The sequence below is a fragment of the Cinclus cinclus genome, chromosome 1 (genome assembly GCF_963662255.1).
Source record: "Cinclus cinclus chromosome 1, bCinCin1.1, whole genome shotgun sequence".
Taxonomy (NCBI): Eukaryota; Metazoa; Chordata; class Aves; order Passeriformes; family Cinclidae; genus Cinclus; species Cinclus cinclus.
This window is the reverse complement of record NC_085046.1, coordinates 100,453,569-100,480,524: the sequence shown is the minus strand read 5'-3', so window position 1 is coordinate 100,480,524 and position 26,956 is coordinate 100,453,569. Positions and strand designations below refer to the sequence as shown.

General features: G+C 39.0%; 1 protein-coding gene across 1 annotated transcript in view; it reads right to left on the bottom strand.

Annotated features, from left to right (window-relative positions):
• PIEZO2 (piezo type mechanosensitive ion channel component 2) overlaps nucleotides 1–26,956 on the bottom strand; it is a 283,163-nt gene that overhangs the window by 49,137 nt on the left and 207,070 nt on the right. Inside the window, exons 18-29 of the mRNA XM_062500913.1 lie at nucleotides 25,085–25,126; nucleotides 20,286–20,318; nucleotides 19,677–19,933; nucleotides 16,582–16,742; nucleotides 15,467–15,643; nucleotides 15,164–15,289; nucleotides 13,556–13,756; nucleotides 12,304–12,508; nucleotides 12,064–12,165; nucleotides 11,433–11,598; nucleotides 1,870–2,113; nucleotides 630–726 (exon numbers count right to left, since the gene is read on the bottom strand). Of these exons, the coding sequence (XP_062356897.1) occupies nucleotides 630–726; nucleotides 1,870–2,113; nucleotides 11,433–11,598; nucleotides 12,064–12,165; nucleotides 12,304–12,508; nucleotides 13,556–13,756; nucleotides 15,164–15,289; nucleotides 15,467–15,643; nucleotides 16,582–16,742; nucleotides 19,677–19,933; nucleotides 20,286–20,318; nucleotides 25,085–25,126 (1,811 nt within the window). The remainder of the gene's footprint in view (nucleotides 1–629; nucleotides 727–1,869; nucleotides 2,114–11,432; nucleotides 11,599–12,063; nucleotides 12,166–12,303; nucleotides 12,509–13,555; nucleotides 13,757–15,163; nucleotides 15,290–15,466; nucleotides 15,644–16,581; nucleotides 16,743–19,676; nucleotides 19,934–20,285; nucleotides 20,319–25,084; nucleotides 25,127–26,956) is intronic.

Sequence of the window (26,956 nt, the reverse complement as noted above, 5' to 3'; positions counted from 1 at the left end):
TTGTCAGGACAAAGAGGAGACAAATTAATAGCTCACTGGGATGTGAAGGGTTTTGCTCTCTATACTTTGTCATTCATCCCTTCTCTCACCTCCATCCACAGATATTATCTACTCCATTCCTTTTATCACCACATGAGAATAATCACAGGGAAAAAAATGGCTAAACTCACTACACATTCAGAAAAATTACCACTCCCATGACATTTCAGTGAGCTGAACTGGTTTACCCTTTGAACCACTGAACCCTGGTACACAGGGAGAAGTGGGAGTCCACACAGCACACGGGGAATGCAGCTGGGAAAAGGTGCCCTGTCCATGCAGTGATGGACAGAGATGACCTTTTAGCTCAAGTTGTACAGTGAACTAGAGTACCACATCAATTGCATATATGGGAAAATGTGATTAATCTGTGATCTTGGGTGGATATATGGGGATGGTGGTAGTTTGCTCTGTATATGTCTCCCTTGTTCCTGTGAAATATTTTCAATATTCTGTGTTGCTAATCAATATAGGACCAAGATTTTTCAAAAGGTGGTATATCAAGGGAAGGTACAACTTAAATATGGTGGAAAATTTTAAGATGATTCTTTATTTATAGAAAATTATGGAGAAAAATAAGCTATACTTACGAATATGGTAGCCTTTAACTGTACAAGCCAGGCTAAATGCCTGAATCACCCAGCAACTATTCTCAATTAATGATTCAATGTAGCCACATGCTCCTATCTGCAAAGTAAAAGGGCAGTGTCACATAACAAGACATAGCAGAAATAAAGATTAGAAAAATTGAATCTTTTTACATTACATGAGAAACAATACAGCCAAGGGCAGGCAAATTATTCTCATTACTAAAAGATCTTGGAAGAAAGAGTGGCTTTACTAGTGACACACAAACTAGTCTTAGACAGAACTTGTTTTTTTGATTATTAGTGAGACAGGAGGTGTGTGGGTTTGTGTCTTTGCACAGGTAGGGACACATCTGACATGTGATGTGACAACAACCAGCTTTTATAAATTACTGACTTAATCTTGCAAACATACATGAACAAGCCTAAAATACATGTAGCTCCACCAAATTACCAAGCATAAAATGAAGCACATATGCCAGCATTTAGAACATTTGCAAATTCAAGCCACTCATAAATCAATTTTATTACAGCATAGTGACTTAAATAAATGTAAAAAGAAAAAATGTCTGTTCTTTGCAGTCCAGCACTAAAAATGTTCAAAGCTAAACAGCAATTGCCAGGAATAAATCTAAATTTATCTTTCAAAAAGATTGAAATTACTGGCCTGTCTTAATCACCTGTCAGTGCCAGTGCAAGAATACATACAAAGGAGTTAATTAATGCAAAAAAATCTTTAATATTTTGCAGGCTATTTTGGCATTTAATTATCAAATATATCTGTTTCCACCTGAATTTCACACTAGTTCTAAAGGAAACAGGAATGGAATTTGTAACCTTGTAGTCAACTTCACTGATTACTTTACATCACATCACATGACTTTATCTCATACTAGGTTTGAAAATACTTTATTTAAATAAATTATCTAATTAAATGTGCACTACTTATCAACAGTATGACTAATTTTGCACTTCTTACTCATTTTTCACTTCACTGAGATTTTCATGAGACTTCTAAGGAGAGAATTCACTAGGCAAAGAAACCAGAACCTGGCCCTTTGAAAGTAGCTTGTGAGCTTTCACAGAGCCTGACTGAGCACAAAGGCACACATTTTCCTGTGATGGATATGCACTGCCAATCCTTAGCAATGCTGAATTGAACTGCAGACTACTTTGTGCTTGCAGGCTATGGTCCCAAAAAAGGATTTTTAATGGCCATTCAACGAAGGCAGCAGCTCCCTACCGACAGGATGTTCTTCATGGTGATCACAAAGACGTTGTAGGCAATCAGCCAGTCCCAGTAACGCAGAATGCTCCTAATGGGCTTCAGCAGCAGGTCTCCACCAAAGAGAAGGAAATAGAAGCAGGCCACCAAGTAGCCCATGCAGAATATGCTGATCCTTGTGGTTCCCGTGATGAAGATTATGGTAAGCACAAACCAGAAGAGGTAACTAAATATTATCACCTTATACATGTCTAAGTAGGACCTAGAAGTAAAATAAGGAGAGAAAGTTACCATTTTTTTCTGAGGGCAATGTTCTCTTTCCTCTTCCTGCACTACTGGCTAACACTTGTGCCCAAGGTCTTCTGGGCATTCTCACACTTCGGTATTTGCGCAGATGCTCACCACTAACACCAGAGTCAGGGGGTTTGGTTCATGCACGGGTCTGCCCAGCTCATACATTCCATTTCAGCTCCTTCCTGTGCATAAGTACCTTGCTACACTTGGTCAGGGCGCCGTGCTTGCCGCAGGATCAAGCCTTGTATCATGGAAGGGAGAAAAACCTGTTCTCATCAAATTCATGGCAGAGAGATATTACTTGGCAATGTCACATATGTGATCTAAGGGCTGACTGAGATCATCTTTCAAGAAGTCTGAAAAATGGTGTAGCAAATCTACTTTAAAAAGCCAACTACAGTACATCACTGAAAACAATTCTATATTTATTGATGACTTCTAGGGAATTCAGATGAGTTTTCATAAACAACTGCTAAAAAGATCTTTCTCTGATGGTGATCAGCTGCAAAAATCTTTAGGGGCAAAGGTTTCTACAGAAGAGAAATGTGATAGAATTTACTGAAATGTTTTCCAGGAAGCTATGAGACAGAGCTACCTGAAATCAGCCTGGCCCACAGTGGGAAAGAGAGAGAAATAATTTGGTGTTTTCAGATTCCTTAAAATCTTGACTTAATATTGACGCAGTGAGTTTTCAAACAAGAATATCTGCCAAAGGCAATACCAAATACTACATATAGCTAAACACTGCAAAACCAACTAATTCTTAGTTTCCCCCCATTTATAGTGTTTTGATTCCAAATCTAACTGTGTTTTCAGAGCCTGTTCACCCAGGCTGTGTGACTACATTTGTCAGGAAACCAGGCAGGGAGATGGAGCTACAGGAGTGCACATACACCTAAGCCAAACCATGTAAGCAGCAAATGAACTAAATGCACTGTATGAAGCCACATAAAAAGGCCCCTGCTGCTTGATGTTCTCAGGCTCAGAACTTTCTAGGAGTATGTATTTATAGTCTTACATTTATAGGCCTCTATGACACATTTCACCAGAGAGGCATTTAATGGAGGGTAACAAGAAAGTTCCTTTATGCTTATTTGCTGCAAATATTTAAGAAATTTGTGATCTACTGCCTGTGAAATCAGCAAATATCATGACTTTGGAGGTTACTGGGTTCTGGGTGATAAAACATTAACAAAGAATCAATATTCACTGGAAAATAAAGAAAACATCAGTCGAAGAGGTCTTCATTAACTTGATGCGCACTAGGAACGGTGGTCTCATTGCTTTTCCAGAAAATAGCATTCTGTTTGATACTCCTTTACTAATAACTATTGGTGTGTGGGATGTCAAGGAAGAGATCACTTTTCTGACACTGCTCTATTTCAAAAAGCTTGGCTTGTCCTTTGCTACCAACAAAATGCATCAGCATCTTTTGAGAAAAGCCCAAAATAGAACCAAATTGATCAAAAAAACCAGCAATGTCTTAATACTCTTCAATAAAAAGGCACCTGACACTTAGAGACAACTGGAAATGTCTCAACTCAAACTTCCCAACATATACACGTGGCATTTGCTCGTGTCCTTATCAGCAGCAGGTATCATTCTTACATTAAAACTTCAGAAAATTAGAGAAAATATGAAAAAGAAGACAAAAAATATTTTTTAGCTATTTTTTCACTATAATGGTAGCCATTTGCTATATTTTAGCAGTCATCTACCTTATTAAATACACCTGCTCTTCTTACACCCAGAATATACATACAATATGCCTTGGGCATCTCTAAACCAACCAAACAACAAAACTGGTTGAAGCAGAAACATTCTCAGAAGGGAGGATGCACCTACAACTGCATCAAGTGACAAATGATGCAGTCCTTAAAGATGGAAAGCATTCTGACTTTTATAACACTGCAGTTAAAAGCAAATCAAGCAATAAAAGTGGCTCCCAAGAATTCATCTTGGTGTGGACATCTCAGACAATGGTGTTTGAACAAGTCAGTCAAGGCACACTTAGACAATGGAGACCACCAACCACCCAAGGTACTTCTGCTAGCCCAAGAATGCCACACTGAACACAATGGAGAGAACCACCCAAGTTGTTTCAGGTAGATAAAAATTTTCCAGAAATCATGTTTCTTTCAGTTACTACATGCAAAATCTTGTCTGTTACAGCATAGAGTGACACATGCCCCATATTTTCATTAATTGTTTGTATTGCTATAGATAGGTCAAATGCTGTAAGAACAGGAACAAAGACATGTCTTGGTGGGGAGTTCTCTACATGTTACCTCTCAAATAATTTGACATGTTCTCATACGTAAATCTTTAAATTCTGCCTCAAAGCCCAGAATGTTAGGAAGCAAGGAGTTTCCATTCCTTGCTCTGGGATCATTATGCAACAGTGGGAAGCTGAAGGACAAAGACACCTCAACAGTTAAAAAGACCCTACACAAACCCATGAGGACAGTCGAGGTGCTTACCCTCTGTTTGAAAGCTTCTACACAGACAGGAGAAAAAGCTTAATCTTGGATAGCATATACTGTGATTTTATGCTTTGACTGCAGACCACACAGATCGTTAGTTTAATGTGATGTAAAACTTCCAAACTCTCCTTTTCTAAGTGTTATTTAAGAGTTCTTTAATTGTTCTTCATTTACCAAGAGCAAAAGGCCACCCTCAGGATGTGATATTTAACAATACACCTTAGAAATCTCCACAATTGTTTCCCAAGGGGACAGTCCCACTCCCTGTCATTCCTTTAGCTCTGCACTTCAGCCCCTTTTTGGCTTTGGCTCTTTGAACTGGTTTCAAGAAGAAATTTGCAAAAGCCTATTTACTTTGAGGGAGGACAGAAGGAAGGGATACTTTTATGTCCACTTAGCCTCTGAAGCAGCTCAGGGCTGGTGTGATGAGTGCAGAAAGGTGGGAAGGTGCAGCAGGAGGCTAGGAATAGTCACACTTCCAAGTAAGATGAGCACTACACCAGTGCACTGAAAGCATCAAACTAAGGCTTTTGGTAGCATGACAGACCTTGAATGAGAAATTACACAGAAGAAACCTGAAAGATTAATGAGAAATAAAACCAAGTGATTTTCCAACCATGTCTTTAGTAGAACCCACTAATACTCTGGATAACATTTTGGAAAAAAATACTGCATCAATTTGCTCAAAACCAAGGAAGACAAAGTCTGAAGTTCATTCCACACATCCATCAAAGCTATTTTAACCTCAGATGGCTGTCTATATCAAATTATCTGCTTTTCTTTTCTAAAGTTTTATTGGTCTTGCCATGATTTTTCAATATTTTATTTAATAGGAATTCATTTTTTAACTGTAATACAACCCAGCCTGTTGCAGAGAGATATTGCTCTAGGTGTAGTTGTTTTCCTGGCATGCTACATGATGTGTTTGACTATGACCAGTCTAGAGTCTGGACCTCTGCCTGCAGGCACCAAGACGTGCTGATGCTGCAGCTGATAATCCCTTTCAAGAAAGGTATTTGTCATCAGCCAGCACTTTGAAATTTAGGGGAAGGAAACACTTCTGCTTACACACTGGTGAGAGCCTTTTGTGGTGATGGATACAGCTCAAGGCTTCTTCATGCTGGAGGAGCTGCTGCTACACAGCTTCATTATTTTCCCTTAGCAGCCCCCTGCTTTGAGTGTGGCACCCACCTTCTTGTAACCACAAGGCTCCTCCTGTAGCCTTCTTCTGATGACATATTGTCCCTATACATATGTGTTCTGTAAGCTTCACCTACTCCCAAATTTCTTCTTTCTTTCTTCCTCCCATATCGCCTATTCCTTACACTCTTAGTAGCCTGTGTGACCCTGCATCAGAGCTCGTTTCCTCTTCTAATCTCAACATTGCTAATGTTCCCAACTCAGCTTCCATCCTCAAATCCTTTCCCTTCCCCCAAACCCTATTTCAGCTTTCAGAAGGGAGTTTGGTTGATTTTCCCTCTGCCAATAGCAACATCCAATCTTCTGAGAACTAGTTCCCTTATTTCAATGGACTTATTCAAACCTATTTTTGTGGATCCCATAGGTGTTAGTTCCTACTATTTTTGTTAAACCCTCTCAAGGAACTGATACGAAATTTTACAATTACTTTATTATCAGTGAAGTCCTTCCTTCATGCTTGTATCCACCTTAAAAATACCCAAATTCACAACTGTATTATTTGCTGAGTTTCATTTTTTTTAGCAACAGAATGTTTATCTGCTTTAAATAATAAAACCAGGAAGCCTGTAATGTTCATTTGCAGGTCCTACCTCACTGGCTTAAGTCCGAGCACAGTTCCAAGACTGACATTACAGCTGCCGTTCAGACACTTTACCTGACTCCCCTCATGATGGTTCCCAGATTATTTTTATTATAATTAGATTATATTATTTTATTATTATTAGATTATATTATTATACCAGTTCCCAGGTATTAAAGGAGACAGTTCAATGACTGTCTGTGCTTCTAAATGGAAAAAAGAAGATTACAATCCCAAGCTTTTTTTTTTTTTTCCCCCTGACAATGTCTAAGAGAATGTCTGAAAACTTCTTGGGAACTGAAATGAGAATTTTCCAGCATTAGAGACTGTGGGAAAGGATTATCCTCAGTGAGGTTGCTTCAGATCCTGTGTCATTCTAAAAGCTCCTATTTCTATTCTTTGTTCTTATTTCTGTTTTCAAAGTCCTTTGGATGTGCACTCCTTTGGGGTCAAGCACGTATCCCCTGAGAAATCTGGGGGTGGAAAGACAAAAAAATTTCAGGAAATCTCTTACTTAGACTGTATTTATTGTTGTTGAACTCAAGTATTTCTCCAGAGAGAAGAAAATTAAGCATTTTGGAAGTATGTTCTTCTGCCACTGTTTATGTTGCAGTTAAAAGCTTATTATCCATGTCTACAAGAACAGTGACCAAGTAGTACCTTCTTAAGTGAAGCGACACTTCAGAAAGGAAGCTTCAGTCTGCAGCTGCTATTCTTTTACATAGCAGTAAATACACATCAGACTTTTCAGAAAACACAAGAATACCAAGCACAACTTTTTTTAAAAAAAAATTTCTTCTGCTTCATAATTTATTCATAATCAGGTTGTCTTCTCTTCCTGTTTGGGTCTTTCTGACTGACTTTTGGAGAAATGCTATTATTAATTTCACTTGCTTGGATAAGGTTTGAATCAAGTTCTTGTCCATGTTACTAAACATTTAAACCATTCTGAAATGTCTCTTGAAAAGCCCAAGAAATGTTTTTAGACAAAGCCCTTTCAGTTCCAAATTGTCTTGGATAGAGGCCAGATACATACATTTTCTTCTGAGGTAGATCTCCAGTGGATTACCCAGAGCCTGAGAGTCCTTATTTTAAAGATTTGTAACTCCTAATAAAATATTCAGTCACCTTAAGGTACTGTCACCTATTTTCTGGTGCTTCTTTGAAGCAAATTAGGCATTTAGCATTGCATGTGTGCTGTGTAACCTCTCAAAAATAACATAATGTAAAGCCTGGGATAATCTATACTGTAGTGAAAACATTGAAAGGGACTCCTGAGAGCTGAAAGAAAGGTAAGATACCTTAAAGAACACAAGACCCATATGCAAGACAAGAAGGTGATCCTAGCATGGCTTCACTAAAGGAAAATTATGCCTGCCCACTCTTGTGGCTTTTTATGATGGAGTGACTGCGACGCTCTGTAAGGTCAACATATAGAGAAATGTCAGCTACCTGGACTTCTGTAAAATCTTCAGGATGGTCCTACATGACATCCTTATCTCTCTAGACTGGAGTGACATGGGTTTGACAAATGGGTTATGCAGTGGATAGAGAATTGGCTGAATGGATGCAGCCAGAGAGCTGTGATCAATGGCTCTGTGTCCAGCTGGAGGTAGGTGACAAGTGGTGTCTATCAGGGCTCTGTCCTGGGACAGGTGCTCCTCAATATCTTCATCAGTGACACAGACATTGGGATCAAGTGCACCCTCAGCAAGTTTGCAGACAGCACCAAGCTGAGTGATGCAGTTGGCACAACAGAAGAATGGGATGCCATCCAGAGGGATCTGGACAAGCTTGAGAAGTGGGTCCATATGAACCTTATAAAGCTGAACAAGTCCTAGTGCAAGGTCCTGCATCTGAGTCAGGGAAACCCCAGACATGAGCACAGACTGGGAGAGGAATTCATTGGCAGCAGCCCTGACAAGAAGGAGGTTCTCATGGATGAAAAGCTGAACATGAGCTGACAATGTGCACTCACATCCCAGAAAGCCAGCTGCATCCTGGGCTGCTTCAAAAGAGGTCAAGGAAGGTGATTCTCCCCATCTACTTTGCCTTCATGTGATATCACCTGGAGTACTGCGTTCAGGTCTGCGGTCCTCAGTCCAAGAAAGACAGGGACCTGTTAGAATGAGTCCAGGGGAGGTCCAAGAACATGGACAGAGGGATAGAGCACCTTCCCTATAAGGAAAGACTGACAGTTGGGGTTGTTCAGCCTGGAGAAAAGAAAGCTCTGGTGAGACCTCACTGTGATCTTCTCATAATTAAAGAGGTCCTATAAAAAAGGAGTGTTTACACAGGCATGCGGGGATAAGACAAGGCTTTTAAACTAGAAGAAGAGAGATTTAGATTAGATGTTAGAGAGAAATTTTTTATTCAGAGTGTAATGAGGCACTGGAACAGGTCACCCAGAGTTGTGGATAACACATCCCTGTAAGTATTCCAAGCCAAGCTGGATGGGCTTTGAACAACCTGGTCTAGTGGAAGGTGTCAATACCCTTGCTAGGGAGGTTGGAATTAGATGATCTTCCTTTGAAATGGAAGGTCCCTTCCATTTCAATACACAGCAGTCTGTGATTCCCTTCCCAAATACCTACAATAAAAGATAGAATAAACATGAATTTCCTTTGTTCCTGAATGCATTAGTTAACTTTTCTAGGTTTTCTAGTAATTAATGATTTGTTTTTCAAACAAAAAATGTCCCTGTTATTTTTTATTTCTCTGCTTTATTTTCATTCTTCTCCTTATTCACACAACACAAAACTGTTCCATGAAATGGTTGCACAGATTTTTTTGATATTTAGGTGGAACAAATATAAAGTGATTGCAGTTTATTTGTTCAGCTCATCTCCACTAATGGGTTCTTTGATTTTCTGGGGCTTTTGTATTCTCAATCAGTAATATTACCTACTGTCTAATACATGCAGCAAGCTCCCAGTTAAATGGCTGCATACTGTTAATGACCTCTCCACAGGTCTCCTTGGTCAGCACACACCCAGCAGTGTGTCTGAGTGGATGTCCCGCTTCAAGCTGATGCCTACTATGCACATGAACTAAAACACACAAATTAACCCAAATGATTGTGGAGGGGCAGCAGGCCAGTTCAGCTTGAACTTTGCTTTCCACTATAAACCTGACCCTGATTACTACCCAAAATCTTCAAATATCCTCTGTGTTTCAAAGTTACATGTTTGTCCATTTGGGAATATACAGATGACCAGAATTACTTATCAGATTTCAGAGAACACTGAAAAGATCCCAAAAGATGCTGTTCAAAAAGCAGTGATTTTCCTGCCTTTTTCTCTTTGAAAGACATTTTTTATAACATATTCTCATCATTAACAAGTTTTTTTCAGAATGATTTTTTTTTTTTTCTGGAGTAAGGGTGGAAAATTTGATGTTTCTGCCAGAAACCAGTGATGGTCTTTATCAGTGACTAAACACATCAGTGTGCCCAATGGAACTGCTGCATCAGCCTTTGCTAAGATGGACACAACTTCAATGGCAGCAGAAAAACTCAGGCAATCTCCACTACATTTCCTCTCAACTAAGCCCTATTTGTCAGGTATGTTTTAGAAAGCATTCTCACTTGATGGAGCATTTTGAAGAAAGATTAATACTCCTTGCTTCTTGCTTATGTTACTGAATCTAGAGCACTGGGCTCACTGTGTAGACTGGAAATTCTCAAGGGGGAGAACTGTTCAACCTTTGCCTAGTAGCAACTATAAATCTCAGGACAAATGAGTCAACTGAATGTTTCAAGAGTTCAAAGCTATTTCAAGATAGATTTGGCAACCAATTGTAACAGAAGTAGCAGGATCACTCTAAAGATCTTGAGAAGGACTTCCAGTGATAACCACTTTTCTGGTAAAAGAAATAAAAGTCTGCAATCAAAAGGAAGATTAGTTCTAATGGACATTAGTTCTAGACATTTTTGCATTCCTGTCATACTATGAAATCTGTAGGTAGCATGCATTCACAGATCAAGTCTGACAGAACACCAAAGCTCAGCAATCTTACTCTTGCCACTTACTCTTGTGACACTGCACAAACTTTCAGGGACAACTTCAAATAAGAATATGTCCAGCACAATTTAGAAGAGCTGAGCTAATCTGTGTTTGCCGAAATGATCACACAATGGAACAGTTCCATTGTTTGAAGGCCTTTCAGAACACACTGCCTCAAGTTCTGCCCCTTTATGTATTATTCACTTTCTAAAACAACCTTGTATGCAATGCTCAGGAACAAGAAGACATGTCAGTTGTCCTCCCAAGACACTTTTATGCTTCTTATGCCTAGATGAAATACCACAAATGACAGTCTCAGAGTATTATTTTGATTGTGCTTACACAACAACTCAGCAGGACACAACTAATGACTTTTTGGGATTAAACACATACATGGGAAACTGAAGACTACAGTGGATTCTTGCTAACATGTCTGTGTTTGGGGGAAACACCAGAGCACTTATGTCCACCATAAATGCCGCCCCACTGGGCATTCATAGAGGGAAATTCAAATTTGAGTACCAAGATTCTTTCTGGAGTTGGAAATATAGAGTTAGAATAACCTAACAGCCAAATTACTTTTTCCTCTCAAACCTTGTAAATCCAGTTGTGCACAGATAGTATGCAAGAACTTGTGACCTAAAGGTGAACATTTTGCAATGTGTTGGTTGTTTAAGATAGCAGTGGGACATGGTGATCTTAAAGTTCTTTTCCAACCTAAACAAGTCTAGGATTTTGTGAATGCAGGCATTCAGGCAAATTTATCACTGAGCTTCTCTGGAGAGCACTTAAAACAATCATCAGTTTTAGGAAGAGGTGTTTGCATCCACCCTGTTCTAAACCAGATGCTGATTGCCCAGAAATTAACTGTCAGCTCTCTCATACAGCAGTAGTTAGATGGGAACATACATGAATACAAATTCCAAGTAAAATTGGAAGCTCTGAGAATGACTTTTACCCTAGTGAACTTCAAGAAAAGGAAGTGCTGCATCTTCCAAGTGTTTAAGATTCAGTTTTTACCGGCAGTGGATGAAGTCAGGAACAGGATTATGCTGGCTAAAGGATGCTGCATCAAGGTTCATGCAAATTTCCACATTGTCTCCAGCCATGATTCGTACTGCAGCTTTATTTTCATCCTCAAATATCTGCCTTTGCAAGGATGCACACAGAAGTAGCATGAAGTCGTCTAGGAGAAAGTAGTGATTGCAAGGAAAATTTCAGTCATCAACATAGGTGTAAGGAGAGTTGTGATATACTACAATGTAGTTACCAGACTGTTTTCCCACACTTTGAACCTCCAAGTCTGAGTGGTTTTCAATGCATTTAACTCTGAATTGAAATTTATTAATGTTTTTAGGTTTTTTACCTGTCATTGTCTAAGACTTTTATGGAGAAATAAATGAGAAAAGTGCAAATATTCATACATTTTGATGTCCAATTATTATGATGTCCAAGCAATAGCAGATGCAAAATTTCCTAATTTTGTTAATTTTTCTACTACATTCAAAGCCATGCTTAGTATACCATTGCCAAAAACATCTGTCATCTTGCTACTGAAGTGTAAATAAAGGTCTGGCTTCAAATTCCACTGTACAGATGATTTAAGCAAAGGAAATATAAACACTTCATAACAATATGCTAAAATACTTACACACAAGGAAGACAGGGTTTGGTCTCACAATGAAGTCTGGAAAGTATAACCACTTTATGATGTTGGAATTGAAGTTGGCATTGCCACTTCTCCATGGATAGTCTGTGTAGCAGAAGCATGCAAAAATTCGATCAATACTTCATAACAATTACTTAATCCCTTTCTTCAGAATACTTACCAATTTTCCAGCATTTTTCTATAAAAGCAAGTAGCAGTATTTTATATAAAAGGTGTCCTTACCTTTACAAGGGGCAGGTGGGATACCAATACAAAGGAAATACTGGAATGTAATGATGCATGCTAGAAAACAGCAATATTTTGGCCAGATCTCTGCAATAGCTTTTCTTCTACGTCGATACAACACAGCAATCAGCCAGAAGGCATGAATCATTGCATAAAAATCCATCCTTTGACCAATTACATTCACTGATAGAAGAAAACAGGTCTGGAAATGAAATAAAAAAACATAAACAACATTTACAACCTCATAGCTAGTCAATACAGCAGTAATAAATTATTGTGGATCCTGACAGAATGCTTGGACGTGGCTGTGTCTGACTGCAGGAACCTTGTGCAAACCAACATGCTCCAATAGCAACATCCACCAGTACACCCAAACACCCAAATTTTTTTATAATCTTCTGTCTAGAGCAGGTTTCCATTATGTGATACCTAAAGATAAAGGAAGGAAAGAGCCTTGTGACAAAGCTGGTATCTGAAATGTTTAGTTGTTGCCAAGCAAAGAATGTATTACACAGCCATGTATTTTGATAGAATGTACAGATGTGGAAAAGAAGAGGAACTATTAAGATTGGTAACAACTAAAATGTATCCTCATGCAGTAAATGGACAAGGCATTTAGACCATACAGCTTCTATTGGTGACAGACAAATCCAGTCAATTCCTGCAAGACATCTTTAGTTTTCCATTATTCTAAAGACTCTTCATTCCACCATTTCTGCTCTCTGATCTCACTGAAAGCAGTCCCTTCACTCAGTTTTATGAAAAATGTTTTGAAACTCTGTGGAAACTTCATTTATTCAGTGCACTATGCTACTTTGGTTTTCTCTCTCCCCAGATTAGAATGAGCTTGAAATTATTTCCTAAAGGAAATAACTTGCTGGGCTATTAAAATTTTCATTCATTCTTAATCCTCAGATGTCTGTGAACAGTTTAGTCCCTTGATCAAAGTGGTGGTAGTGTTTAACAGGTAGGTCAAGAGCATCATTATGATTAAATTTAGGATGCATTACTCTGGGAGTTGCCTCCTTCAGATAGGCATAGAAAATTGTGAAAAATCACTTTTTATGGAAAGATCTTTTGAAAGTATATATCATGTGCACATGAACAAACAGACAAGGTAAAGGAACAGAGATGACTAACATGAATGATGACTAATAAACCTCTAGATGTCAAACACAGCCCAAGATACAAAAATAACACATTCCAAAGGATTGGAATGATAATCTAGAGAAAAGTAATACATATTTACCTCCAAACCAAACTTGTAGAAGAAGTAGTTTACGAAATACTTGACACAGTTTACAAGTCCATCATCCAGATGTGCTCTTGTAATATCATGGAAAATGGTTTTAGTCACAGGTGTGGTGAGGTTATTTCGACATCTGTAGTATTCTTGGTGACGGTAGATTGTAACTTCAAAAGCCAGAATAGCCAGCATCAGTAAGTTATTCTATGGGAGACACAATCAGGAGAATATTAAATAAATGTCAAAACCACAAGAAGTTATAAAATTTTCTGATAAGCATAAACCCATTATTTACTCAAATTGATGTTATCACTGAGGAATTCTGCACTCCAGAATGCACTGGCATCTATTCCCAACTACTATGATTGAAACAAATAAGGGTTCACACCAATTCTTGGATTTGATAAATCATACAGACATCCAGAAGATACATATAAAGACATTAATTAAAAATACTTTAATAAAAAACAGTTGTGGAAATGAAAGGAAGGAAAAAAGCATTGACCCACTCATGTGCCCTCTCATAGCTTCTCTTAAGGTATCATGTTTTGTTTTGAAGGAGATAGAAGATACAAACATACACAAAGGTAATCTGCAGAGGTTTAGCTGTCAAGCACTAACTTTCCTAAACAAGGATGTTGGGTAGAGCAAATTTAACTTGGGCACTCTTTCACATGAACCACCAGTCTTCTCTCAGGCACAGCTCCTTCTGTGCAAAGCCAGATTAACAAGGATGCAGTCAAGGGTGGCTATGAATTGATTTTCTATTTATCTTAGGAGGGATATCTGCCCTATGCTCAACAGAAGAGAGGCACTAACTTCTAAGGCTGTTTAAAAAGACCATCTCAGGGAAAGTGCCTCAAGGAAGTCATAACTGAAGCAGGAGTGGCAAACTCTAGATCTCTGTTTTCTGAGAAATATTTGGGACAAGAGTCTCCTGAAACAGGTGCCCCTGGGATTTTTATATTTTCTGAAAATCTTAAACTGTGTATATAGAATGTTAGAGATTCTTTAAATTAAGAAGAGATATGGTTTCCCCCAGGACTTGGCACATTTTCACTGTACGTAAAGTTTTTGAATCAAGACAGGAATAATAAAGCATTGCTCACAGGCATCAACCAAAACCAAGAAGAAAAACAATAGACATGCATTTACTAGTGTTTGAATGAAGTATTCTCTTAACTCATGATATTTTCTAAACTGTGGCTAAGGAATAAGCACTTAGAAAAATTAACTTCTCGCACACACTGTCACTCAGGGCAATTACTCCAATTAGACCCATCAGTCCTTTGGTACCTGAAATCCATGTACCACTTAATTACTTAAGAGTTCTTAAATATCACATTTTTAAAAGAGTTTTTAACAGATGGTAGAGTCCAAAAGTGATAATTCTACATGAAAGAATAATTTAGTTGGTACTGAATCCCTTCTGGAAATGTTCTGTGCAACAGATGCGGTTTTCTGTTGCCTCTTTCCCTCTGTACTTTCCTATAATCAATGGTTTGCATTACATATTTTTTTGTGTGTGTGTGACAGATTATTTATTTCAAAGACAAAGCTACTTCCATCACAAATAAGAAAATATCTGAATACAGATAATAAAGAAGTTACCCTTAAGTACACAAGAAGAGGATTAGACTTTCTCAATCCAACCCACTCTGCAGGATCAACTGGCCCACTGTAGAGCACTGAGGTTTTCAGTTCTTCTAAATCGACCTTAGTTTCATTCTCTCCTGGCTAAAAAAGAAAAGGCAACAATTATAAAACATGACTTTAAGAGTGCTTGGGAAGGGTATGATAATAAACAACAATACATCAGGTGAACTGCTATTTTTGTACTTGATATGCTTCCTTTTACTCTCCTTCACTGAAGAAGACAGCAGCCAAACCTTTTTAATATGCATTTGTACTCACCAATGTACAGTTACTGGAAAAAGTCTTGGGATCAATAGATGTGAGCTGGTATAACATTTTGCAGACAATAATCACACATGTCCAAACAGTGCAGATGCTTGATGCCAGTGGGCGAAACTGAGCATATGGCAAAGCAAGTGCCCAGGCAATTAAAAACACAAAGTTAAACAGAGACACCTGAAAACACAAAAACAGTACAGAAATTACATGGAGTAACAAAAGAACTGAGAAAGTTTGACCTTTTCCACAGCAGGTAAAAAAAAAAAAAGAATCATTCAAAAGAAAGGGACGTGCATAAACTTTGAGGAAAATAATGAAAGAAAAATACAATACCCACAATAACACAGACACGAAGTAGTAAGTAAAGAAAGAAAAACTTTACAGTTGGCTTAGTAAGAAATTTACCACCTACATAATATTAATACTATTAGGTCCACAAAATTCCGTATCTTCTTTATCAACAGATGTGAAATACAAAGGACCACGTGCAGCTTCTGCTGCTTTAGTACACATCAAACAGAGATGGCTTAAATCCATGTGTCTGTGCAACTGACCTTCATTCTCTTGACTTCTCCCCCACAAAAAAAACAAACGTGAGAAAAGGGATATTTTTTAAATGAATCCTGTATTACTACCCTGTTCAAGAAATGGATGTCACACAAAGAACTCACAATGCCCACACCAAAAGCACAGCTAATAGCGTTGCTCCCTTTTTCTTCAGGCATAGTTCCACATTCTTGTTTCTTAAGCACCAGAACAAGTTTAAATATTTTTCCTATATGTACCTTCCCCGTCCTTTCCTACACCTTCCATTCTTGGATGGTGCCCACAGACAGTTTGAGCAGGAGAGGGGTTATGTCTCTTAAATCCAAAGAATTGGACTAATAAAATTTTAGTATCTGGAGAAAAGGTGGGGGCTGAGACTCCTAAAACAGAGAGAATGTGGAAGATGTCAAGGCAGGTTCCAAGCAGGTGAAACAAACCCGGCTGGATCCCATAATTTCAGTGAGGTCTGACAGGAGGAAGCCCTCTCCCTACACCTGGGCGTGTAACCACATGGCAGATGCTGACAGGCCTCCACAAGTGTAAGAGTTTGACAGGGGGTGTTTACTTGCCTCTTTCACTGTGACCCAGATGATGTAAGAGGAAACAATTTTGATGATGTGCAGCTCCAACAGCCACCACACAAAGACTTGCATCTTGTGAAAATACTCCAGGAATTTCAAAAACAGCACGGTAAGGCGGTCGATCACCAGATGCCACTTGTTCCTTAAGTCTGCAGGGATGTTCAAGCAGAATCATTGTAAGGACAAAACCAGAAGGTCTCTGTGAAACAGAATACTCCACTAGACAGCAGTGAGCTTTCTGCTTCTCTTCTAAGCCTTAGAGTAACACAGGATGGAGGATAAAGGTACAGCTCAGTGGTTAACTAACTAAAAATGGGGTTGGAGCTCACTTAGCTGGGGTGCTTTCCCCTCTGACCCATATTCCCTGGAAGGATTCTGCACTTCAAAAGCAACAGTGGTGGCCTCCTTTGCCAATTTTGCTTTCATTCCTCTCACCAAAGCTCTTTTTGAACTCTCATCCTCCAGTATTTTTGGACTTAAACTTAGAGATCTCACTCAGGAACTAATTCCAACACTGGTCCTTTTCCAGTGCAGAAAAATAAAAATGTTTTTGATGCTTGGAAGCTATGGACCCAGACTGTTTTCAGAAAGTACAGACTACTACTACTACTACTCAGAAAACTTTTCAGCCATATTGGAAGAAACCCATGCACACTAGGACTCCTGTCACAAAGGTTTAGACAACTGCACTATAGACATCTTGAGATGTCAGAGTTATCTAAATTGCCTTGAAAACAGCACAGCCTCTTAGAGTGTGACCTGTGCCTTCACAGGAAATCTAAATCACGAAAGGCAAATTGTAGCCCAGTCAAATATTTCCCTCAGTTGAGAAAGCTTTATCAAGTAGAGATCATGAAGTTGGGTGAAAGTATCCCTTCACAGAGGTGTTTGGCTAAAAAGGCCATCCTCCCAAATAGTACTAGTGAGCAAGCTTGTGGCTTGTGTTACACATGAGTGTAGATGACAGTACATTTGCTGAACAGTGCTCTGTAAGTGACAACTTGGCTTGTGGGCTGGCTGTAACTGGCTGATATATATATATATAAAAATATATATTAGTACACAGTCTTCACACTGTATTCAAGGTTTTAGAAGCATTTTGGAGATTAGGAGGGATTTTGCATGCTGTGAGAACATTTTTATATCAGAGATGGAAACATTTGCAAGGGATACCAAAGCACATCACTGCCTAAGCTGGTAAAAATGCAAAGGAGTTATCACCTTCTTTATGAAATTGTTTCAAATTACCACTTTATTTTATATGCAAATCACACCAAGATGGTAACTCCATGCATATTTGTGTGAAGAACACACGCACATTTTCATGAAAAAAACAGACTTCTGGAACACTTGTCAAATAAATTCCATGTTTTTCCTCTGCCTTTTTATTCTCCAAAAAGAACTTAGAAAATCCTAATAAAAATGCTGAGTGATGTAAATTCTGTAAGCACGTAATTAAACTTGAGAAATTAATTAAGCTACAGAACTCCAATCCTACATGTGCTTTTATAAGCACAATGAGAATATTTAAGAGAAGTCTTTACAGAGTTAGAAGTTCTCACTCATTCTTTCATAGCATTTGATTTAATTTGCAGTGTTGCATCATGCAGGATGTATCCAGAGAGTGCCAGTTAAGTGGCACTTAATAATATAATGAATAAAATAAAATAAAATAAAATAAAATAAAATAAAATAAAATAAAATAAAATACAGGCATGACTGCATCCACTGAAAGATTGTACAACACTCTGTAGTGAAGTCTGCACACATGAACGTGTTTAATGTCAAAGGTCTGGCCACACAGCTTTGTAAAAATGGTATAACTCCAGTAGAAATAAATGCCATGTGCAGCTTAAAGATGGATCCCCTTGTGCTATTTCCAAGCAACATCAGATGCAGCTCCCCACTTCCCTGCTTGCACGTGTTGCTGCACAGATTAATGTCCACCAATGGCTTCATTCCCAAAGCCCTTCCAACAAGCTGGGATGGCTGGAGTGCACCAGACCCCTTAACCCTCACAGACAGTATGAAACTTAGCCAAATAAAGGTTTCCATGGCCCATGACCACCTCTGTGATGACAGCTATTCCAGCCAGGAAAGGTAAGTTGTTTCAGCTGAGATTCAAGCACTGGAAAAGGCTGTCCAGGGAAGTGGTGGAGTCACCAGCCCTGGAGGTTTTTAAAAGATGTGGTGGAATAGGTGTGGCATTTAGGGATATGGTTTAGTGGTGGATATGGCAGTGCTGGGTTAATGATTAGACTCCATCATCTTAAGAAGTCTTTTCCAACCTAAATGATACCCTGATTCTCCATGTCTGCTAAACCTGATGTGCTGCCATTCTGCCTTGACAAAGATCCTCTCCCTATTTAGGTGTCACAGTCCTGTGAATATTGGCATGAGTAACTAAATTTATAGCAAAGCCCTTTCCAAAGAATACACCTTCCTTGGGTGTTACATGCTCTTTCCTAGTTTCACTTTTGGCTCATATTGCAAACTGAGTTATGGTAATAATTCATTTTAGAAGTTAATGTTAACAATATCAAGGATGACAGTATAAGCCATACCCACGTCTGCCCTTAAGCTTTTTTATGTTCATCTGGCATCAATTACACATTCCATATTCAGAAGTGAAAAATACGACACTAATGTGCACATAAATAATGAACCAAAGCCATTGGGACTTCTTGGGAGCGCTGCCTTGAAAGCATGCAGTATCAGATATTAAATACGTATGTGTATTATTTTCTTTGTTGTAAGGAGATTTCACTCTAAAGAAGTACTTAGGATTTGGGATAGCTTTCAAATAATCTAATCCAGACCACCTAGAAGAAATGGGAACTGGATTTCTGTTGGTTTCTTCCTCTCAGCATCCTACAGTATGATTTTTCCCAAGAAGAGCCTGTAGCCTGTTGAATAATTGGCAAGTAACCATCTGCTCAGTTCAGGCTCTTTGACACAGACGGCATGTGAAACTAGAAGGAAAACTGGTGATTAAAGTTAACAGGAGTGACCAATAACAAACCACCTGTTGACACTATTCATTAGGAGTGAGGAAGGAAAAATTTGCATTCTGCAGAGCTTACCTGTAGTTTCTTCTTCCTCTGATTCATTGTCTTCATCATCATCATCGTCATCATCATCATCATCATCATCTTCCTTATCCTCATCTTCCTTCTCTTCTTGTTTTCCTTTTTTGACCCTCCCTTTCCCTCCCTCCCCCTCTGGCTCTTCCTTTCTTTTCTCACCAGCCTCTTCCAGCATTTTATCCTCTTCCTTTTCTCTGCTGGCTGTTAAATTCATCATAGTTATGTCAGGCAGGCTTCCATCTTGGTGCACCAGTCTGTTGGTAAACAGTAGCATGTCAGCAAACTGAGCAGTAATGACATTGAAGTATTTTTCTTTTCCAAACTATATAATTAGAAAAAAAAAATAAACTGTTCACGGAAAATGCCTTAGAAGTAGAAAAGTTAATGATTCTGGTACTCTCTCCAAACACACACTGAAAATCGAATCTTCGGAATGTATTAGTAACTACTTTTCACTCAGATACTAGTGGTTAGTTAGTAATGAGTGGTATTGACACTTAAACTTGACATTTTCCCCACTGGAGAAAATGGTCAGAGTTTAAGATGTAGAAGCATGAAATGACATTATTTAAGAGGAAACATTTCATGACTTCACAGGGGACTTACTCATTTTGGTGGTTTGGTATTTTTTTCTTGAGGCTGCTCAAAGTAATTGGAACAGAAAGAAAAAGGGAGATGAGAACAGAGGGGTTACAGAAGAAGGTAATTGACAAATACGTCATGCTACATCACAAGTCATAAAGCATTCTCCTACTCCATCTGCAGAAGCCTTCTGATGCCAAGAGCATGCCATCATGACATTCACGGGGTGCTTCTATAAAGAAACATGGATTTGCAGCACAGATGGAAAAAGGGCAACCTATTTACACCAGTGCTCAACGTGATCATTGCTGTACCATGCTGTACCATGCTTTGAGTAATGCAGCTGAACCATCACAAGTATCTGACACATCACTGTAAGTGCATTTGCACCTTCCTCCAATTAAAAGACGCACCTGGAAAGCCAAGGAATTGGCAAGGTTTTCTTCTAGCTACTGGTCTGGGAACAAATAAAAGAATTCCATGGCTGCTCCTTCAGAAGATTTTCTAATATCTATCTTTGATAGTGTCATTCATTCTCTCTCTCTTTGCCACATCACACAGAGAATTTACTTCAATTTATAATTGTCTCCATCTAAATCTATCAGTGAGTTTCACACTACAAAACCTGGAATATGACTGATTTCACACAGAAAGAATAATTCTGTAGTGCCATGGTGCCTTTTTTTTTTCCCTGGGATTATTCAGTATATGTATTTTCTCTACCAGAGAAAATAAATAAATATTTTCTTATGGTTTTCCTTTTTCTCCCACAGCTGTGCTGTTGGGACTCACCTCCCATAGTTGCAGAAAACCCAATTACACTTTGAATATGACTCCTTGCAATGAAGTCGCCCTTTGGCAAGTGTATGATGAGGTCATTAAATATTTGGTTTTGCTATTGAAAGTACTACACTCAGCATCCTTTCAAGCACCTGTAAGGCTGTTCTAATATGCTATAGTACTGTCTCAGGGATTTATTTTTCTTGATGTGAAATTCTGGCCTATAACCATTTAGACAGGAAATTCTGCCAATTTTAGGATTTTTACGTCAAGAAACTAAAAACCTGTAAATTTTTTCCCTGATCATTAAAAATGAAGAGAATAGGCTAGGCACTTAATAAGAAATTCAAACAAGCAGAATTATTTTTCAGTCATTTGCAAGTTGCAGTTTCTTCAAGATGGAAACTTTGGTGCCTCAAATGAAGGAAAATCTACAGAAATCTGACTAAACAATCCTGAAGTAGATATACCATGCCAATTGTCAAAAAGCAGAAAAAGTGGTTTAAAACCAGAAGTTTAACAAGCCATTCAACCCCCCCAAAATACCAAGTAATAAAGTTTATTCACATTTTAGCCACATTCATGAATAACATTCCCGATCATGGGTTGGGAAATGAACCTGAGTGTCTAACAACCTGAAAAGATCTTATACTCAAGAATTTATTCAGAAGCTTTGGCTACTGAAAACAGAGTCATAAAACAGTTTAGGTTGGAAGGGACCTTAAAGTATCCACCCCCACTGCCATGGGCAGTGATACCTCTCAGCAGATCAGAATGCTCAGAGTCCCATCCAACCTGGCCTTGAACACTGCCAGGACTGGGCACTCACATCCTCCCAGGACAACCTGTTCCAGTGTCTCACCACTCAACAGTAAAGAATTTCTTCCTAATATCTCACTTAAATTTCCCCTCTTTCAATTTATACCCATTACTCCTTGTCCTGTCACTACAGTTCCTGACAAAAAGCCCGTCTCCAGATTCCCTGCAGGACTCCTTCAGATACTGGAAAATTGCTGTGATGTCTCCAAATCATCTCCTCTTCTCTAGGTTGGTCACCCCCAACTTTCTCAGCCTGTCTTTGTAAGGGAGGTGCTCCAGTCCTCTAATAACTTTGTGCCTCTACTCTGGACTTACTCCAACAGTTCCAGGCCTTCTTATGTTGCAGTCACCAGAGCTGGGTGCAGCACTCCAGGTGAGGTCTCACCAGAACAGAGTAGAGGGGAAAATCACCTCCTTTGATCTGCTCACCATGCTCCCTTGGATGAAGCCCAGGAATCCACTGCTTTTCTGGGCTGTGAGTGCATGCCACCAGCTCATAGTGACCTGTCCATCAACCATCACACACAACTCCTTCTCTTCAGGGCGACTCTCTGTCACTTCTCTGCCCAGCCCATAGGTGTGTCAGGGATTGCCATGACCCAGGTGTAGGATCCTGCACTTTGCTTTGATGAACCTCATGAGGTTTGCATGGGTCCACCTCCTGAGTGTGTTGAGATCCCTCTGGATGCCATCCCTTCCCTCCAGTTTGTTGACAGCACCACACAGCCTGGTGTGCTCAGCACACTTGCTGAGGGTAACTGTATAATCAGACAGGTTTTGTATACATGCAATTGCATTGATTTTTATGAGGTATCTTCCCAAGTGACTTTTATAATGAAATAATCTACATTCACACTGGTGTAAATCAAGGACTTAATGACTTACCTCAGTGTAAATTGGACAGAAATACAGTAACTACAGGATTTGATATGAGTGGACTCATCTTTCTCTCATTCACATAATTCCTATTTGCATTCTGAAGATCCAGGAGGCAAATGGGTTTTAAAGATACTGATCTTTATATATGTAACATATATACCTGATAAAGCCTCAGTAAGAGTTTAGTTTTCAGTAGGTTTAGTTTTATTGGCATCAGTAGGCTTGGGCGAGCATTGGACCATGCACTTAGGAGATCCAAGGATAGATAAAAAGCCCTGCCCAGTGTTTGCAAAGTTAGTCTGTTTGGAATCTTGCTTCCAAAATTTCTTTATGCATTGCTAGTGTTGCTTTTCCAATTTTTTTTCCCACTACGGGATCACATTATATTGCAACTGACAACACTGAGGTATTACGATATAAAAACTTCAGTAGTTCAGAATTTTTAAGACAAGCTACCCATACATCTTCACATCTAGTGAGATATGACTTCACTGTTGGAAGCCACATACTAGTCGGAAATTACTCCAAATAACATAAAGGCACTGTGTCTGATACTAAGGAAGAGAAATAACTAAATAATGCAGGCAACAAGCCTTGAAGGTACAGCCACTACTGCTTTTAGCTGAGAGCATTTCCTACTCTCAGGTTCATTAAATAGGGCATCAAAAACAAGAAGCACACCAATAGATCTAGTTTTTGGCAACAAAGCAATTTCAGTAGCCCTAAAATCCGGCATGTGCATGTCCCTAGTACTTTCATCTATTTGTAGTTTACTAGAGCAGAAGATTAATTAATTGAATGCATTATTAAGCATTTTTGTCTTTGATAATTTTTTGCTGTTTATGAATTGCTTGAAACTTTCTGGATAAAAGAAATTATCCAGTATCTTTCATGTAAAGCCTTAAGAACAGAAAGTCTTCTGCTTTGCAGAACACTAGTGACCCATCTCCTGAATATTTGGTCTCCAGGACTTAACTGAGCATACAATGCTATATCTCCCCTGCCAGGACCTTCAGTGCCTTTAGAGGCCTTTGAGGGGATATGCTGCTTGAATCCAAGCCCTGTTGGGGTATGTGGACAGGCCAGGAATCCTTGGTGCAGAAGGTCCCTCTCCTTTCATAGGGTGCTGCTTCCATGCTGAGGCTTCCACCGCTGTGTCTGTGCCTGCTCCCATGCCTCCCTGACCCTAAGTCTGACATGCAGACTAACACCCTGCCTTCACTGCAAGCCTGGCTTATCTCCATGGACTCACTGGGGCCTCACCAAGATGTGGCTGACCCGCTTACTGATTCCACCCTCTGATCTTCACCCTCACTTGTTGTCCCTGTTCCTGACTGCCCACGGATGAGAGCCTGGCCTTGCCTCCTGGCCATGCCCCTTGGCAACCAGCTTGCCTACCTTAGCCAAGGTGCTTGCCCTCATCACTCCTTTAAACACAAGCTTTCTGTCGACCAGAATTCCAGCTCTGGTGAACTTTTAAGAACAGTGACCCAAAATATGTGATGACATTTGAAGAAGGAGCATGACCATGACTCATAAATTGACTTCTTGTTAGAACAGGTAGTCACAAATATCTAAACAATGCATCTTCTTTGTCTTTCTGTTTATGTTCTGTAGAGGCAACAATTCAGAAGTCCTTCCATTCTCAGAGATTATTAAAAAATGGCTCATATTTATTCCAGTCAAGTATTTTGAAAGGAATCTAATTCATGGAACAGTTTTCAAGACACCATTTATAAAGGGATGATCATGATGGCAGTTTTTCTAGTTTGGATCCTGCAGCACCCAACTCAGCCTGTGAATTAACAGCCTTAGCATGCAGTGGGTTCAGTGTTCCCTTTCCAACTCTGAAATTTCAGTCTGTACAAACTCATAATGCATACCACATATTTAACTGAACAGGCACTCAGATTCCCATTCTTACATGCTTGGAGAAACACAGGGGTGTGTGTCTCTGTGTTTGTGTGTCTGTGTGTACACAGGCGCATGCAGGCATGCATCTTTCCATGCACAAACAAAGGGTAGATAAATGAGCCTCCTTAACCAAATCTGTTGTCTGCAGCCAATTACAAGTAGCACCAATTATTCCTGCATTGAGGCGTGGGCAAAGTTTAGGAGAATTCTCAGCTGGGAGAAGAAAGTCACAATGTATAGATATGCAGAAGAGGTGTATTAACTGCTTCATCAGCTTTGGGAAACTGCAATACCTGAACAATGTTATCTCCCTGCTTACTTCACAGTATTGCGCAGCAAGAACACACTTTGCTTTAAGGCAACTAAGAAGTAATAAAGAAACAAAATAAGGTGTATCGGTTTTAAAGGAAAGGAAGAATTGAAGTACCCACCTATTAATTATTAGATATACACGGCCATTGACTTTGGCATGGCTATGAGGTGGGAGATGAAAGCACAAGATGAAAATGGGAGATGAATTAGAGAGAGAAAAGAAAACTGTTAAATAGGAGCGAATGCCCTTTCCTGTCTACCAATGTGTTACGACACATGGTCATAACAACGCACACTCTGAAATTTTAACATACACCATGCAGTGAAAAGTCTAGGAAGCTTATAAATGCAATTCTTAGACATTTAGATCCTGTGCAACTTCAGCCAGAACTACAGAGAACTTTCATAGTCCTCAAAATTTTAGAACAGCCTTTACTGCTTTACTTTAAGTAAGCATTAGAATACCACACATTTTTAAAATAATTCTGTCTTAAAAAAAAAGTAAAGGTAATTATGGCAGAGCTTCATATCAGAGAAATTATCTACCTCACAGCCTTTATCTCTTCCATCCCATAACTCATGGTACAGCAAGGAAATGGGTTTAGAAAGTCTTAATCAGAGAATTTTTCTTTCTCTTGCAGATGTAAAACTGAGACACTTGGTTCTGACACCTTTATAAATAGTGAGAAATGCCTCACTCTGCCAGTTCCACTGTGCCAGTTTCTGTGCCCTCTCTTTGCAGCTAGCAGACCCTTACTCTTCAACTCAGTCTGCAAATTTTCTCATGAGAAGCTGCATTTTAATAAATTAACATTCTCAGCAATTTTCACAGGACTCTTCAGTTACACACAACTGCAGTTCTGTAATCACACCTGGCAGTTCAAAGGCAGATGGAGGAACTGGACATGCTTTCTTTATTGCTTTAAGTAGCTCTCTGCTGCAGTGATTATTTTAAGAAGTTTACTATTAAAAGACTGAGTTCTGTCTTGTTACTCAAAATGAAGGTTCTGTTTCTTCATTTTTTTTTGTTGCCAAAGGTGCAGCATAAAATGAGTTTAGAGAGGTAAAACATTTGTTAAGTGAATGCTAGTGTCTTCAAAGCAAAAATGAAATTTAATATTTTAGTAGTTTTGAGAGAAAATTACACATATATATGAACATTGAATCTATTTTAGTTGCCCCTGCAACTTTTTGCTGGCATTACTGTTAAGCTGAAGTTGGTTGTTGTGTTAGTTCTTATCCAGCTTTATGCATCACTAATACAAATGTCAGCTGAGCTCTTATTGTGAAGCTTTGAACTATAAAGTCAGCTGATGCTCAATAGTGATTTATTGCATCAAGGGAAGAAAAGAGCTGGATTTTATTATGCCAGGCACTGTTAGTAGGAGTACAAAGCAAGCAAACTGTTCTGATTTGGGTATTGGTCGTAATAAAGCTTCTCAGGAGGAACAGAGGAGATACGTGACATTTGTGATTTTGAAAATTCTGCAAAACGGCACATGTAGCATGTATGTCACACTTAACAGGTAAAAATATTTAGTTACTTATGTGACCCTTTAAATACAACCTAGAACACATTTAAACTTGAAAAAATAGCATTCTAATTCCAAGACTAAAAAGCTAAAATGATATCAGATGATCCTCTTTATCTGTTACTTTAATAAAAAGCCTGGTACAACAGTGAATGTCCACTTTCAGCATGGTGTCTCAAGGCTACTTATTCTTGGCAAAAATGTTCGCTCACAGTGCATGAAAACATTTTGTGTCTCCACTATCAGCGGTTCCATCCTTTGGGAATAAAGTGGCTTTAGTCACAGTGATCCTCTTCATGCCACCATTTAGAAAGCTGTATAATATTTTTGTATATCCCATGTGTAATGGAAAGAGTTTCAAGTAGCAATTTGACAGGCAAAGTGAACCATCAAAATCTGGGGGTTTTTGTCTTTTTATTCTGTGTCTATTGGATCACACTAGAAAGAAGGTAAAAACTT